General features: G+C 48.7%; 2 protein-coding genes across 2 annotated transcripts in view; one reads left to right on the plus strand and one right to left on the minus strand.

The window, feature by feature from the left end:
* The window catches only part of SFXN3 (sideroflexin 3), a gene marked incomplete at its 3' end in the record, with an annotated part of 174,596 nt that overhangs the window by 119,044 nt on the left and 39,549 nt on the right, over positions 1-16,003 (plus strand). The gene's annotated exons all lie outside the window — the stretch shown is intronic.
* The window catches only part of PDZD7 (PDZ domain containing 7), a 31,842-nt gene that overhangs the window by 5,147 nt on the left and 10,692 nt on the right, over positions 1-16,003 (minus strand). The window contains exons 6-15 of the mRNA XM_083505135.1: positions 14,805-14,952; positions 13,438-13,498; positions 11,770-12,240; positions 10,688-10,873; positions 8,353-8,510; positions 6,226-6,317; positions 5,890-5,981; positions 4,755-4,826; positions 2,946-3,536; positions 1,898-1,998 (exon numbers count right to left, since the gene is read on the minus strand). Of these exons, the coding sequence (XP_083361261.1) occupies positions 1,898-1,998; positions 2,946-3,536; positions 4,755-4,826; positions 5,890-5,981; positions 6,226-6,317; positions 8,353-8,510; positions 10,688-10,873; positions 11,770-12,240; positions 13,438-13,498; positions 14,805-14,952 (1,972 nt within the window). The remainder of the gene's footprint in view (positions 1-1,897; positions 1,999-2,945; positions 3,537-4,754; positions 4,827-5,889; positions 5,982-6,225; positions 6,318-8,352; positions 8,511-10,687; positions 10,874-11,769; positions 12,241-13,437; positions 13,499-14,804; positions 14,953-16,003) is intronic.

The following is a 16,003-nucleotide window of genomic DNA, read 5'->3' on the forward strand; positions in this document are numbered from 1 at the left end:
TTTGTCAGCGCCCGGCCTCATTACGCAGGCCTTGTGAAATGCCGCGCAGCGCCCTGAACCGTGGGGAACCCTGAATGGCACAATGGGGTGTGTATGCCTGCCGCTGGGGCCCTCGGCCTCATTATAGGACAAAGCACAATGAGTGCTTACTTGGTGGGGAGGGGGCGGATGTCTTAAAAGGGTGAAACCGCACAGGGAGGTTGGGCTGTGGGGATGTCAGATGGGAGGCGCAACCCCTTTGCCATGGAAGGGGCAGTGCAAGTGGGTGGGGTGGGGGTGAGATTCCTGGTATGGCCACCACGGCACACTCTCTTGTTTGGGAGCCACGAGATTGTCTTGCTCAACATGAGTTGGTGGCTTCTTAGAAAGCTTTGATCACTCTTTCGCAAACACAGGGATCAGTGTGGCTCACTTGGGATTCCCCTGCTTGTGATCTAATGATCCCATCCCAGTCCTGTGGTGATGGACTCTGAGACATAAATACTCTGGAATAAGGTGGGTCTGTTTTGTAGAGATGCCTTGAACCCTAGTTGTGGATTATGGGAAAATCCTGTTTTGCTAGCATAACCCAGTGTGTCCTCATACTGGGACAAAAAAGTAGGATAAAAACGTCATTGATTAATGAATAAATAGATCCAGGCTTTGCTGATTAAGGTCTCCCTCCCTGGCAAAGGGATATGATATGGCACACTTGTAGGATTGGTATATTACCTTCCTGTATATGGATTTGACTGGCTGAAATCTCTCTGTCTCTCTTTTTTTACTTCTTCCACATTAGTCCCATTTATGCACCATGCTTTTTAGATTACAATGGTTTCATCAAGATCCTACATGCTGCAATAGATTCCTCCATGCAGTCTTTTTCAGTTGTACAGTAAAAGTGTGCTTGCATTGAAAGCAATTTATTAATTCATAGCAATAGGAACAGAGGAATAAATTTAGTAGGTTCTATGTGTCGCAATTCCACACAGAAGCTACAGTCCTGTTCATCTTTGGGGATTAAGCTCCCTTGCACTCGGGAGGAGTTACTTTTGAGTAAGCTTGCATAGGATTAAGGCTGCATGAACAGTGGTGTAGAGGGACAGGCTGCTTTGATGGGAGGAGGATAGAGGAAGAACAGACTGTAGAGACAGCAAAGCGAGAGTATAGGGATTAGGGAAGGAGAGAGATTGCTGCCTGCTCTATGACAGACTCCCCTGGGTGACCTTGGCCAAGTTGCTTCCCTGCTAGTATGGGGGATAGGAGGGAGGGTGCTGTCCTCCTCTGCTGGGGGGTTATGTGGGGGGGGGGAGCTGGGTGTGCAAATACTGGCTCCCAACAGAGCTGCTGAAGCAACTGCACAAATCCTATTGAAAGTGCACAGAGTAAGTGTTGTTTGCTGCATGCTGCAGAAGCTGTGTATGTTGCTGTGGGCAAGCTGAGAAGAAATATATAATGGCTATGCCAAGATCAGCTACACTAGGGACAGCCCATGTGCTGCACTCCAGATCCTGTTGCCCTCACACCATCCCTAACCATTGAGCCATGGTGACTTGGGCTGATGGGAGTTATAGTCCTGTAACATGGAGAGCACACACTACATTGGCTTCCTGGACCAGACTTTCTCCACCTTGGGCCCCTAGATGTTGGACTACAACTTCCACTAACCCTGGCCACTGTTCCTGCTAGCTTGGGATGGTGGGAGTTGTAGTCCAATAACAGCTGGGGACCCAAGGTTGAGATAGGCTGGCCCAGACCAGACTGAGTAGTGCTTTGCTCTGGGTGTATGAGTGGGCCATGGGCGGATCGTAATACTCAGCTGCTAAGTACAGAACCAAGGTTTGTGGGTGGGGGGTACCTGGCCTCTGTATGGAGCTGGTGCCGCTGAAAGCCAGCCTTGCTTTGCTGCTCTGCTTACCTCCAGTTCTCCACTCAGGGATGCTGCTCCCCCCGGAAAAATCTTTTCAATCTTCACCATTGGCTGCAATTTGGACTCTATCCCACCGGAAATACTGATCCCTGGAAAACAAAGTAGTTCTCTGTGAGCATTCGGGAGTAAGTTCAAAAAATGGCTGAGCCAATACAATCCACTGCCAATACCATCCTCCCTGTCTGGAGAACAGGAGCACCAGGTGTGCCAACAGCCTGGAACAGCAGGTGGTGCCAGAGAGTGGCGCACATGCTTCGCTTGCTGACAATTCGGAAAACAATAGGCCTGCAGACTCCTTAAGCACATGGTCTTCCAATTTGGTGTCCTGGCCTTGTGAGGTAGCAGGACCCAGCCAAAAGATTTTGCTGCTGGAACAAAAGACTCGTTTCTCTTTCTTCACAGCAATTGGACTTCTCCATGACTGTTAAAAGTGGCATAATAGTGCTTTAAAGGTATGGTGTGGATGAGACCTAATTCTAAACAGGTGTTCACCACCTTGTTTACCAGTCCTCCAAAGCAGGGTAGTCCTGCTGAAAAATCAGAGGTTTCGGAACTTTCCCTTGTCATCCTTGGGCAGGAGAAGGAGAGGTCCTTCAGCCTTCCAGATGTTACTGAACTACAGCTCCTGTCCTCCTTCACCATTGGCCACACTGGCTGGGGCTGATGGGAGTCGAGTCCAACCTCCCTTCTCCTGTTCTAGGGAAATGGGAAGTACAGTCCAGGCCACCACAGGGGAACACAAGCAGCCTGGGTGGCAAACCATTGCGATGTCCCTCCCAGACTGAAGGAAGTCTGTAGCTGCTGTCCACTTCGCTGGAGGTGACAGGAAGGGCTATGTATATGTGACCCCCCTCCCGTTGATACCTTCCAATGAATTGAAGCCTAAAATCTCAGATCTGTTCCTTTCGGTAGCCCGAGATTCCTCACCTCGTAATAGTCAGAGAACTGTTTCCTCAGCTGTACGCAAAGCACCCAGGGGGAAGGGCTGGGACCTTTGCTTCCATTTCCAGGGCTGTCAGTGGTGCCTTTAACTTACCCAGAGACTGTTTGCTCTTGGACAGGTTGACCGTCAGCAGCTCATATTCCTCCTCCAGGACATCACTGGGGCCATTTTGGAGCAGGCCCTCTTGGTCAGCGGCCGGGGCGTCCTTGAAGAGCTGCTTCAGCTGGGGCCTACCTCTTCGGGGCCTGTTGACCGCAGAGTACAGGGTGTCCTTGGCAGGCTGGACTTCCCCATGTGGCCCCCAGACTGTGGCTTTGCCATGGCTTGACTTGGGCGTGCGAGGCCTCCCTCGGCCAGGCCGCCCTTCCCCTTGCTCTTGGGGTTGCCTCGCCTCTTCCCGAAGGGGTGCTGCTCGCGTGGGGCTCGCTGACATTTTTGCGGGCTTGCTTAGGAACCAGTGGGGCTGCCCACCGCCCCCAGCAGTTGAGGCGGAAATGCTGTGGGAGGCGTAGGCATCCACTGGCACGTCGGGAAGAGGGGTATAGCCTCGGGGGTGAGTCCGTCTAGGGCTGGACGAGAGCTGCAGGCCTTTCATCCTATCCTTCAGCGCTGCTGCTGCTTCCTCCGCCTCCCCTCCTTTCTCCTCGCTGGTCACTGGCTTCAGGAGGAAGCTGCCCCGGAAATCTGAAACCAGAGTCACAGGATGTGACCATCACCCGAGCAGCCCTGTCCTAGCAATCCTCAGAAAAAGGGAAAACAACTAGGTGAGAAGGGTCTAATATCTGAATGCCTAAAGTGAACTTGGAAGGAACCATAGCTCTATGGGAGAGCATTTGCTCTGCATGCAGGTCTCAGGTTCAATCCCTGGTTAGGAATGTTCCCTGCCTGAAACCTGTGAGAACTGCTTCCAGTCAACAGCAAGCTGTTTCTACACCTATGGTCTGGGTTTTAGGCAGCTTCCTCTGTTCCTAACTTGTGGAAAGGACTGGAAATGTGTGGTTGAAGTTGGCTAATAGTTCCCAGTTCCTTGGTTGCATTGGAACTTCCATGCAGATAAGGATTTGTGAAATGGCAACCAACTTCAACCTTGTTCAAAACATAACATTTTGAGTTAATGTTGCAATACTGAATACAAAAGAAACTGTTAATTGTCTCGACTGCGTTTCCTCGGCTGAGATTTTTTGGAGGATTGTGTGTGTGTTAGCAGGAATCACAAATATGGCCCTTGCCATTGGTTACCATAATACAGGGGTCAACAAGCTTTTTCAACAGGGGGCCGGTCCATTGTCCCTCAGATCTTGTGGGGGGCCAGACTATATTTTGGAGGGGGGGTGAACGAATCCCTATGCCCCACAAATAACCCAGAGATGCATTTTAAATAAAAACACACATTCTATTCATGTAAAAACATGCTGATTCCCAGACCGTCCGCGGGCCAGATTTAGAAGGCGATTGGGCCCATTCTGGCCCCCAGGCCTTAGTTTGCCTACCCATGCCATAATACCTATGTGCTGTTCTAGGTAAGAAGCTGGGTTAAAGCAAATCAGTCCAATGCTCCCCTCTTTGCTGAGCACCATCTCTCCCTATGAGCAGAGGCTCACAGAAGATTTTCACCAGCCCTGCTGCCTGAGTTAACTGAACCAGAGGTGCCAGATATTTGGGCCCGAATCCCTCCTTGGCCAAACACACCCCACATTTTGCAGAAACCCCAACGCTGCACCTAGAACATCTCTTGCAAATGAAATGAAATGTACACATTCATGCCATCTGTATTATAACTCACTCCCAAACTCAAACTCAAAGTCTTTCCCCCCACATTGATTCCCAAGTACAATATTTTGGGGTGCTACATTTAAGCACGGTGTGTGTGTGTGACTCCAAGGATGAAGGCTGGGGACTCACCAGGCACTGGGGTGATGAGATGTCTCTTGGGAGGTGTTTCTTGCTGTGCTGGGCGGAGAGCAGGTGACCTCACTGTGAAGAGAGAAAGGTGGACAAATTGAACTTCATTTTCTTTTGCACAGTGATCTTGGGTGGCATGGTGGCCAGCCTTTCTTCCTGGCTACTTTCCCCTCAGAGGTTAATTTCTAGAGAAAAAGGAGCTTCCGGGGCTTCGGAAGTCAGGCCTTCTTCTTCTATAGAAGGCTTATTCGCCCTACTCCCATAAGAGTATTATGTATGTATATATACATACCCAAAGCTAAGCTCACACTCTGTGATGAAGGAGGATGTGCTATGTACATGTTCAGAAACTCCCTCGTACTTTGCATTAAGGATGGGGGAACCTGAGGCCTTCCAGATATTGCTGGACTCCACGTTCCATCAGCCTCAGCCACCGTGGCCAAGGATCTTGGATCTTGGGCGTTGGAGCCCAGCCCCATCTTGGAGGACCACATGTTTCCCTTCCCTGCTTTACGCAACTCCAGGCTCAGGTGCTGGCACTCAGGATAGGTTGAGGGCACAACCGGCAATGGAGACTGGCAAGCCAAGGAACTGGCTGGGGCCCCTAGATAGTCAAAGGGTCCACTGCCACTTTTCTCACACTGCACGGGGCAATTGCTAGTTGCATGAATGGCACGACATCCATTTTGCCCATGGGTGTAGCCAAGGAGGGCAGGGGGGCAGCTGCCCCCCCCTAAATCAAGCAAATCAATAAAAATACTTAACTAAGTTTCTGCCCCCTAACATGAAGCCTGCAGCTCCCCGCAATATAAATCCTGGCTTCACCCATGATTTTGTCTCTTGGTGCCAAGAAGAACTGAGCAGAAAAATCAACAGTCATTTGGAATAAATATTCAGATGGTTTGCAAGAAATGTTGATTCAGCTGAGCTCTCCCCATATTACCCCATTTGCTTTCTTTTCAGGACAAATAAATAGACTGAAATGATCCTTTCCTCGTGGCAACCCTTTTGAATAGGAATATTTTCCACCAACTGCTTCTAGCACCCATAAAATGAAAGAGAGCTTTGACAAGCCCCCCCCAATCCATCACCCCCTCCTTCTTCCACCTGCAATCCTTGCTGGTTCCTTCCCCACCTGTTCTGCTCTTCAGGGCATCATAGGCTTCGAGCTCCACTGGCACAACCATACTGTCAAAACGGCCCAGATCCGTGGGGGTGATCACACTCCTGTAAAAAAAAAAAAAGTGGGAGAGAAGACTCACGGGTGTCTGGTGGCTCAACTCTCTGCTCATGCAATGCAGCTGTTTTGGGGGGAGAACATGGCAAATAACCAAAGAGCACCAAAAGGAAGCAATGGTCACCCTGGACAAGGCTGGCGTGATGTGCGCTTCTCTCCTGTGCTCCCTCTCCCCACCCTCTGAGTTTAGGGGTGCAGTTCAGCCTCCCACAGTTTATTGCTTCCCGTTCCTACCTGATATCTCTGAGGAGAAGCAACTTTTCAGGCCGGTCGAGAATCGCCAGGAGTGGCCTCACCAGATCTTCCACTCCACTTTCTTGGATGTACTGTGTATTGGGGGGAAAGTAACCATCAGCAGAGATCAAATGGGAGCCCCATCTTGCTATTCAGTTTGAAGCAGCAACAGATCCCCTGATCCCCGTTACTACTCTTTGTTGCTCTAGGATGAGTGGGGAGTTTAATCCTGCTTTCCGTAAGGAACTCTTTCCCAGAATAAGCAGAATTGAACTGCCTGGGCATCAATGGATGGGTGGGGGGTTCAATCTGGCTTTCTGTTGGGATCTTCAGCTGTACCAGATGTGAAGCAGGTGTTCATTTGGGGAAAATGGGGAGGCCTGGCAGGTCAAAACTGGGCCACAGGCCAAAGGTGGTTCCCCCTCCCTGACCCAAAGTTGGACTCCTATCCCTCATCAATTGTTTGGTCCTGGCTTCAGGTGGGCAATGTGTGGCCCCAGCAGCAATCGGTTCAGATTTCAAGAGTCAGGCTGGGAGGGGGGACAGAGAACAAGGCATGCCAGAGATACAGTGTGGTGCTGGTGTTACAGAAAGAGTGCAAGAAAATGGGTAGCCACCCCACATTGGGCTCTGCTTCTGCCCATTGCTGGTTTCAGCACTGTCCACCGTTTGTAAGTGGCCCCCAACAGATTACTCCCAAGGGAGTGTGACCCTTGACAGGAAAATCTAAGAGAATACAGGCAGTGGACCTATCTGCAGACTGAGCCATTTTAATCAGACTGCTGTCCTTAAACATTTTAATAAAGCATTTTAAGGTTGCAGTCCTAGACACACAAGAATGTAACACACACACACACACACACACACACACACACACACCGTGAACACAATTCAATATGCATAGGGCTGAATTGCATGCTTGTAGGTGGAAGTCTTTATTAGTTTATAGGATTCCTGATAAGTGATAAGTAATCCTGCCCTTAGCGGTCTTGGCAAAAAGAAACCCGTTTCAGGGTGGCTGCTGCATCAGGCTATTAAGCAATCCTCTCCCTGCCCTAGTTTCATTTGTCCCTCTCTGCGTGCCCCCTCTTTTCCTTGGGCTTCCCAGAAGCAATCTTGGGAATGAGTTTCAACAATGTGCTAGCTCAGAGCTCCCTCTAGTGGCACATCAAAGGCCAACAGGAATGGTGAGAAGTGGGAGGTACCAAACTGGTGAGGGCAAACATTCCATACCCTGCAAGTGTCCCAGAAAAAACAGGACATCACATTTTTTCTCACAAGAGGACACTGGCCTTTTTGGGTGCTGTGACCTCGCGCAATTACGCACAGCGACCTCTCCCATCTTGCATGGCACCCATGCCCAAAAAGCACTGGGTTTTTTGGGGGGGGAGGAGGATTGCAGTGCAAAATGGTGCAAGATCAAAGCACCAAAAATGGCCACTGTCCTCTGGTGAGAAAAAATGGGAAGATGGCATCCAGGTTTTTGCCTTTGATGCGTTGGAGGGTATGTAAGACCTTCAAAGCTGCAGTGAAGGTTGGATTGCCAGACATACCAATGCCTGCTTTGCCCTACCAGATTTTCACCCTTAGCCTGCACAAAATAGGCTCCAAATAAAAGCAAGCAAACCAACTGTGGCCACAAACACTCTTACTCCACTTTAAGAGTCGTGTCTCTCTCCCCCCCGCAACAAGAGTCCTGGGAACTGTAGTTTGTTAAGGGAGCCAAGAACTGTTTGAAGATTTTCAACACATCACAAATCTCAGGATTCTTTGGTGGGGAAGCCATGACACTTAAAGCAAAATGAGAGGCTCTTAGTTAAATGAATGCAAAGCCTGCCAAACCATGTGCCAGAGTGAGACAAAACGCAAGAGCCTCATGTTGGACCATCCTGTTAATCGTCCTGTTTGGCACAGTAGTCACCAGCCTGGTGCTTCTGGGGAGCCTGTCAGCAACAGGACAAATGGGATGCTTTAAAGCACAGCCTTACGGAAGAGAGGTACAAACATAACTGAAGGCAGAGTGAGGCAACTATAGAGCATAAGTTGTTGCAAGACATTTCACAATCAAGGGAGAGATCGGCCCATTCAGGCACCATGGCACACATGGCAGCTGTCCCCCATCCTTACCCGGGTGCAGTGTCTCAGCACAGCTGCCACTTCATCCTCCATCAGCAGCTTCCTGGCCATGTCTTCAATAAGCAGCAGGTGGCTCTCGGTGACTTTGCTGCGCTCCGTGCCATTGTACTGGGGAGAGGAGCCCAAGGAGGGGAAAAGGCGGCCTTTTTCTGGGAGGGGCACCACAGAAAGTCAGTGCAAAAACATAATCCGGGAACAACAAAGCATGAGGCCATTAGCCACTTGGAACCACAAGCCTGAAATGTAAGCATGCACTTGAAATCTTATGTCTGTGGGTAACTACTGGCATTGCACATGCGAGTTATTCTGTACCCACAAGCACCCCAGTGTAGATGAAGATGGTTAGGGTGCTGGATTTCGATGTGGGACGTTCAGGTGTTGTACATTCACAGCTGAGAAAGGAAAGGCGTGAAGAAGTGGCAATTGATATCAACACAAAACCACACACACACGGGTTTCCAAAGGCATGCTCACGCGAAGCTACATGCTTGTTGGCCAAGGCACAGCATGCCTTCCTGCTCAGTTACCCCGTCTCAGAGTGCGGGTGACAATCTTCTGTACGACGCTAACTGCAGGCAAGAGGGTGAGATGGGAAGAGAGAGCAAAGACAAATAGTTTGAAATCTGTAGTGGAGAAGGGCAATTTGGAGGAAAGTGGTGGCCATTTTGGACTGGTCTCTGCTCTGTCTGATGAAAAGGGAGAAAAGGAAAACTGTACTACCATTCTGCCTTTTGGAGAAGTGTTTCCCCCCCACAATTTGTGCAAGTCTGACAGTCTGCTGTCCCAGTGCAGACAATGCTGTCTATACCACCTACTGGTCCCTACGGATTGTTTTATGTGTGTGTTCTTCAACCAGTCATGGTGGAATAATTGTGCATTAGTGTTGGGTTTATACCAGACCATCCACACATCTTTCTGCTTTCTTAGCTGTTCTGCAATGTTTCCCCAATGTTAGTGCATTCTTACCATATGGAGGGGCACATTTGTGTCTAGTGCAACACGAGTGAAGTGATGCCCCCCCACTCCAAACATTTGTGGTGTGAAAAGTTACAGGATTTCAGTAGCGAGTTACAGAATGTGCACTGACTGCACAAAGCAGTATGTACGCCTTGGACCTTTGCAAGTGCAAACAGCAGCAAAAGCAAAAGGGTGTATGACTGCCCCAATAGCATCATGAGCACAATTAATCACAGAAAAGATGCCTGAAGAAGACCGTATTCCCTTATGGTCAAAACTTCCAGAGCCCACATACCAGTGGTGGGTGTGGCCAAAGTGTATTATTGCACTTCAGAGACCCAGCCCAGCCAGGTAAAATAACTAGACAAGAGCATGGAGCAGGACCTGAGCAGAGTTTCAGAGGACCAGAGAGAGAGAGAGATCTGGAGAAGGGGTCACATTTGGCTCCTGGGCCTGAGGCTCCTCCCCTCTGACATAGGGAGACAGGCCAGTATACAGTACAATTCTCTGTGCCACATTTCCCCATGTTTCCCAGAGACTTTTCCTGACACTACCAGTTTAGTGATGAAATGCTGAAGCAAGGGTTATGACAACTTGTTCTGCCAAATGTGACCTCCAGAGGATTCTTGTGCCCCACAGACTGACTCTGGCCATCTTCCTGCCTGTAGACAGACTCCTGCTCTAGCTGCTTCAGATCAAAGCATCAGCATTTGGCAAATGCACTTCCGTTGTGCCCCCTTGTTGCTCGGGGCAAGAACCTCCCAACCAGTAGAAAGGATGAAAGGCCAAATGGAAAAGCCCTTAGCACAGAATGGAAGATGCTGTTTCTCAGTGCTGTAGTAAATGAACCAACAACCCAGTCTATGTCCATCTGGTAAAATAGACCCCTAATCTTGGCTAGGCCAAATCCTGGGGACTTCTCTTTTGGTCATGGTTTGCGGAGAGAAATGGACAGCCTAGAAAGGAACAGAAATTCTCCAGCTCAGCTGTTGATATAAATAGGAATGGTGATTGGTTCCGCTGCCTGCTGGCTGGCAATCACATTCAGGCTGTGTATACACTGTAAGCTTTAAAGCACATTCAAAACACACTCTTGCCCTTTCTGAGCATTGTAGTTTGTTAAGGGTCACTGGGAATTTTACCTCTGTGAGGGGAAACACTCACACACTTGACAATCTATTATTCTCCCTGTTTCTGTCCCTGCCCAATAAAGGGGAAAAGCCTTGTAGTGAAAGGTTCTCTTCTCCCCACCAAAAATATCAGTGGACCTTGCTGCCATGCGCAAGTTTACAATGAAGCAGGACCAGATTCAAGAGCCAGAGTGCTGTGCTCTCTGGAGGATGCTAGAAACAGAACATCTTTTTATTACCTTTCTCGCCATCAGACCGCGCTGGGGATTTGGACCGCCTCTGTGTCTCTGGTGACCCAGTTGCTGAGCTTGGCTTCCCTGTCCGGGTGCTTTTAAAGAACAGGTTCATGAGGGTTTTGGAGCGCTGGAGTGTGGCCTTCTTCTCCGAGGAGACCGGCTTCTCTTTCTTCCTCTGGCGTTTCTCCTCTGGGGCAAGAATCCAAAAAATCATACCTGAAGATCATAGCAGTGGGATAACCCAAAATCTGATCCTTCCCCACTCCAGCCCCATTGACAGTGTATTGTAGGTACCATTTTAAGAAGGAGAAGGAAAGGTATCTGATTATGTAACTTTCTGACTCTGCCTGTTAAATGTGGGCCAGAAACCTTCTGCATGATGGAACAAAATGCACAGACCAGTGTCTTTCAGATGTGCCATGGGATTTTCTCCTCTCTGCCTACATATTAAGGACCAGGACTGTTTAGCAATAAGGTACATTTTCAGAACTCCCTAGTAGAGAAGTGGTCAATCAAATCCCTGTGAATAGGCTGCAAGCTGGACAGGAGCGCAATAGCACTCTGCCCACCAGCGATTCCCAGCAGATGATATTCAGAGGTGTAATGTCTCTGACAGTGGAGGTAGAACACAACCATGGCTAGTAGCCATTGATAGACTTATCTTCCATGAATTTGGCCAATCCTCTTCTCTTTGCTTAATCCCTCTCTCCTTCTTCCTCCATAAAATTATTTCCTGGGTCCACATTTAATATTTGACATCAAAATAATGTTGCATTAATGTAGAATGAAGGGGGGGGGAGGGAAATGTAAACCCTCCTGATTTACACTACATTATTGCTATAATGATAATGACGATAACAGCAGCAGCAATCTCAATTCTCTCAGTATTTATGTAGTCAAAACAGAAAGGTTCCCCCATCACCCCAGCAGCCCAATAAAGACTGAGCATGCTCAGTGTGCGTGGAATGCTCCCTGGGGGGAAACGGGACATGAGGAGGGTGATTGGAATGCAGTGCCTGGAATCCTGTTGCAGTTTCCATCAACCATGGTAAGAATGGTAAGAATAACGATCCCATGGCACCTACCATAAATGGTCAGATAGCTCTGCGATCTCTTGATGGGCTGTCGTGGACGGCTGAGTGCCAGAAGGAGGGCAGTTTTAGGGGAGGGGTCTGTTGTCTCTCTGCTGGCAAAGGGCCGGTGCTTCTTCAAGCGGAAGGACTCTTTGAGGCTCTCGGTGCGGATGGCAGTGTCTTTCAGGATCTTTAAGGGCTCCACAACCCGTCGGGTCTCCATCACCAGACTCCCTGAATAGGAGGCACCGTCTGACAGCGGATCAGTCTGCATGGCGGTCTCTGCTCTCTCCAAGGTGTGTCTCTGGACTGGCAGTTCAGCAGAGATGCCAACATCCACCATGCAACTTTGTGCTGCTGAGCTGGGGATCGGGGCCATGAACAGGCCATTCATGGAGCTGAAGGGGGTCCCTGAGGAGTAGGATGACGCAGAGGAGCTGGATTCTGAGGTCTGGGACAGCTCCTGCAACTGGCCATTGGTCACTGTGTGGAGAGAGAGAGAGAGAGAGAGAGAGAGAGAGAGAGAGAGAGAAATGAGCATTATAGGAGTCTTTCCTGTTTTGACAATCCATGTTAGTACAATAAATGCACAGAAGCTACCCATTTTTGAACACAGGCCAAATGACTTGCATTGCTTTTGTTGTGGGAATATTGCATTTCCACAGCAAGGAATGTGCTACAACTTTGGATCTGCGGAAAAACAACAACCCCAATTGTTGTGTCAGATAGTTCAAGCACTGATATTATTATTGCTGCGTGGAATGAGATTATGAGTGTGCCATGGATACCCACCTGATACTGAGTTAGGTGGACAGTGGTACCTTGGTTCTCAAACGCCTTGGTACTCAAACAACTTGGAACCCAAACACTGCAAACCAGGAAGTGTTCTGGTTTGCAAACTGTTTTCAGAAGCCGAACATGCTCCGATTTGAGTGCCACACTTTCGTTTTGAGTGTTACACTGAGGTCTGTCTGTTTTTGCTATTTATTTTGCGTTTTTGTTTTTGCAGCTCTTTTTTGTTTTTGTGACCATGTGGAACCCAGTTCAGCTACTGACTGATAGATTGTGTGACTGCAGTACATTGTTTATTGCTTTCATTTTATGGATCAGTGGTCTCATTAGACAGTAAAATTCATGTTAAACTGTTTTAGGAGTTGTTTTTAAAAGTCTGGAATGGATTAATCCATTTTGCATTACTTTCTATGGGAAAGCACGCCTTGCTTTTGGAACGCTTTGGTTTTGGAATGGACTTGTGGAACGGATCAAGTTTGAGAACCAAGGTACCACTGTACCGACTCAGTATCAAGCAGCTTCCTATGCTCCTCTGAACTGCTGTTTTCTTTCTTCGTGCAACAGACTCATAGATCTATGCTTTTACAAGCATGTCCTTAAGGGTGGAAATGCCAACTGGGAGGAGAGAATCTGAGCTCCATCAACAATGGTCTGTGCAACACAGCACCCACTCCTGGGCTATTCTTTCTGCATGTTTTGTCTTTTGATGACACTGCATTCTTTGCAAACAGCCCAAACACAAGGGTGAGGGAGGAAGGAGGATTGTTTTCTGAAATGCAAGGAGGGAAAGCAATTTGCTTGCAGGATGCTCTGGCATTCCTTATTCATCCTTAGCAAAGCAACATCCAGCATATTAACGTAGACAGAAAATGTGCATTTGTGTCTTACATCTGTTGAGCCAGCAATACTCAGCCACCATTTCCTTGTATGCAGGGAACCTCCCCGTCTCCTAGATGGAAAGCACAGAAGAGAGACACAACACGTCATGGGATCATTTGCTGCCTGCCCAGCACTGAGCGGTGTCTTCAGAGGCTAACCCGATCCCAGGCGGAGAGACACTTTGATAAATAATGCATCCCCCACTGCCAGGTCCCTTCCCAGCTGAAACTGAATCTGCTAAGTCTCAAGAGTCTGGGTCCCACAGCGTCTTGGGGAGGGAGTTGCTGGGCATTACGGAAGGCAGCAAGAAAGAGAGTTCAGTGCTGCTGCTTTGGCAAGCAACTTCTTAGAGGGCATGGTCTCTTTTTCGGGGCACATTGAGCAGAAATGGAGGGCTTCTGCTTTCCACCTCTAGCAGCTACCACTTCCTAAGGGCTCATTAACACTTTCGCTTGACCCGTATTTTTTACTTTCTTTCCACTTGACCGGTATTTTGATTGTATTTTATACCAGTTAATTCGCCCTGATTCAAGAGCTTTCCTCTTTGGTTGTAGCCGTGTCTTGTAAAAATCTCACCCACTGAATCAGATCTCATTAGATGTGCGGAAAATCCGAAGAGAGATTTTGCTTAACTGAGCTTCAGTTCAGTGGGTAAGATCGGATTTTTGCTAGGGAAAGCTGCAGAACAACGAGAAAAGCTCTCAAACTCTGGGGAATTAATCGGTACACAATATGATCAAAAATAAGGGTCAAGCAAAAATGTGGATCAGCCCTTTATCAAAAGAGTAGTCTTTGCTCCCTGGCCCTTTGTAGCCTACTTATTTATAAAGTGCCATTTTCCTAGGCCAGGGTGTCACGCTCTCTGCTCAGCCATAGAAAGGATGTATCCTATGTCTGGCTAGGTAGAGAAAGAGATTACACCTATAGGAAGCTGACTATAGGAAGAGAGCCAGTGTGGTGTAGTGGTTAAGAGCGGTAGTCTCGTAATCTGGGGAACCGGGTTCGCGTCTCCGCTCCTCCACATGCAGCTGCTGGGTGACCTTGGGCTAGTCACACTTCTTTGAAGTCTCTCAGCCCCACTCACCTCACAGAGTGTTTGTTGTGGGGGAGGAAGGAAAAGGAGATTGTTAGCCGCTTTGAGACTCCTGAAGGGGAGTGAAAGGCGGGATATCAAATCCAAACTCTTCTTCTTCTTCTTCTTCTTCTTCTATGGGAACTGGTGAGAACTCTGACAACACCCAGCAATCAGGATATTGGTGCCTCGTCTCATGGCCCTAACCTCCCATAGTAATGGGACCACTGGGTCATCTTCCCATAGAGTAACACCCCTTCCTATCCCAATCTTGGCCCAGCACTTGGCAAGGCACAGGCCTCACCTTGATGGTCAGCATGATGTGGGTCTGCCCCTTTAGCACTTCCACTGCCTTGCTATGGCTGATGTCGTCAAACTTGACTCCGTTGGCTGCAAGGACTTGGTCGCCGACCTTGACCCCATGAAGCTCAGCAAGCCCGCCGGGATCCACTCTGGGAACGATACGACATTAGGATTATTCTTGAATGGGAACAGTGAGGCTTTGGGCAGGTATACAAGGCATTCCAGATCAAGTGAACAGGACAAGGGGAACTTGAACATGTTCTTGGTCAACAGAGAGGGGGAGGCTGTCAGAGGGTTGGGCCTAATGGCCCTTTGGGTCTTTCCAACTCTCCAGTCCCAGGATTCTATGACAATAAGGGTGGTGCAACAACTCTGGTTCCTCCTAGCATAACTGGAAGGCATGTCCCTCTAAGACACTTTCCCTCATGGCTCTCAAAGGAGATTGAGGTGTTAAGAATGGATTCTGAAAACAGAAGAGCCTTTTTTACCTTCTCTTTAGATTATGGTTACCAGATCTTTCTCAATGAATCCGGGGACCCTTCTTCTTCTTTTTTTTGAAGCTGAGTAGCAACAGGGAATCAGTAGTGGGGATGGTGAGGCAAAAGACCCTGGGCCCAAGCACATGCATATTGTATAAAGGTGCAAAGCCCTTCTTTCACACCCTGAGAAACATAAGAGCCTCCCCCCATCTGTCAAAACAAAGGGGGAAGGGGGTAGGAGATCGAGGGAGTCATGGGTGTGCGATGTGCCATTGCCCAGTATTTTAAAAAGTCTGTGCATTTATGTTTCACAGGGTGCGAAAGAAGGGCTTTACACCTTGCCCGGCAGAGAAACTGCGCGCCTTGCGCCCCTCCTGTGAAATGGCCACCCGCCTGCTAATCCGGGCTGCTGAGGCTGCCGCTGCCACGTTTCCCGGGGACAAATTTGCAAATCTGGGGACATTCCGGGGACGGAATTTGTCCGGGGAAAGATTTGCAAATCCGGGGATTAGATTGGAGGTAACAGCCAGGATGTGAGCAACTCCTTCTAATAAATTCACCAATGGCTCAGTAAATTATTGAAATGACCCAGCTTTTAAACTAATTGTGGAAGATTGGCATAAGCCCCGTAAACGTATTCAGAGCTGAAGGTTATTTGTCCCCAGTTCATAGAAAGCCATGGATCAAATCTAACGATGTGGTCATGCTACAGAAGGTGACA

This window comes from Podarcis liolepis, assembly GCF_965112155.1.
Source record: "Podarcis liolepis genome assembly, chromosome: 5".
Taxonomy (NCBI): Eukaryota; Metazoa; Chordata; class Lepidosauria; order Squamata; family Lacertidae; genus Podarcis; species Podarcis liolepis.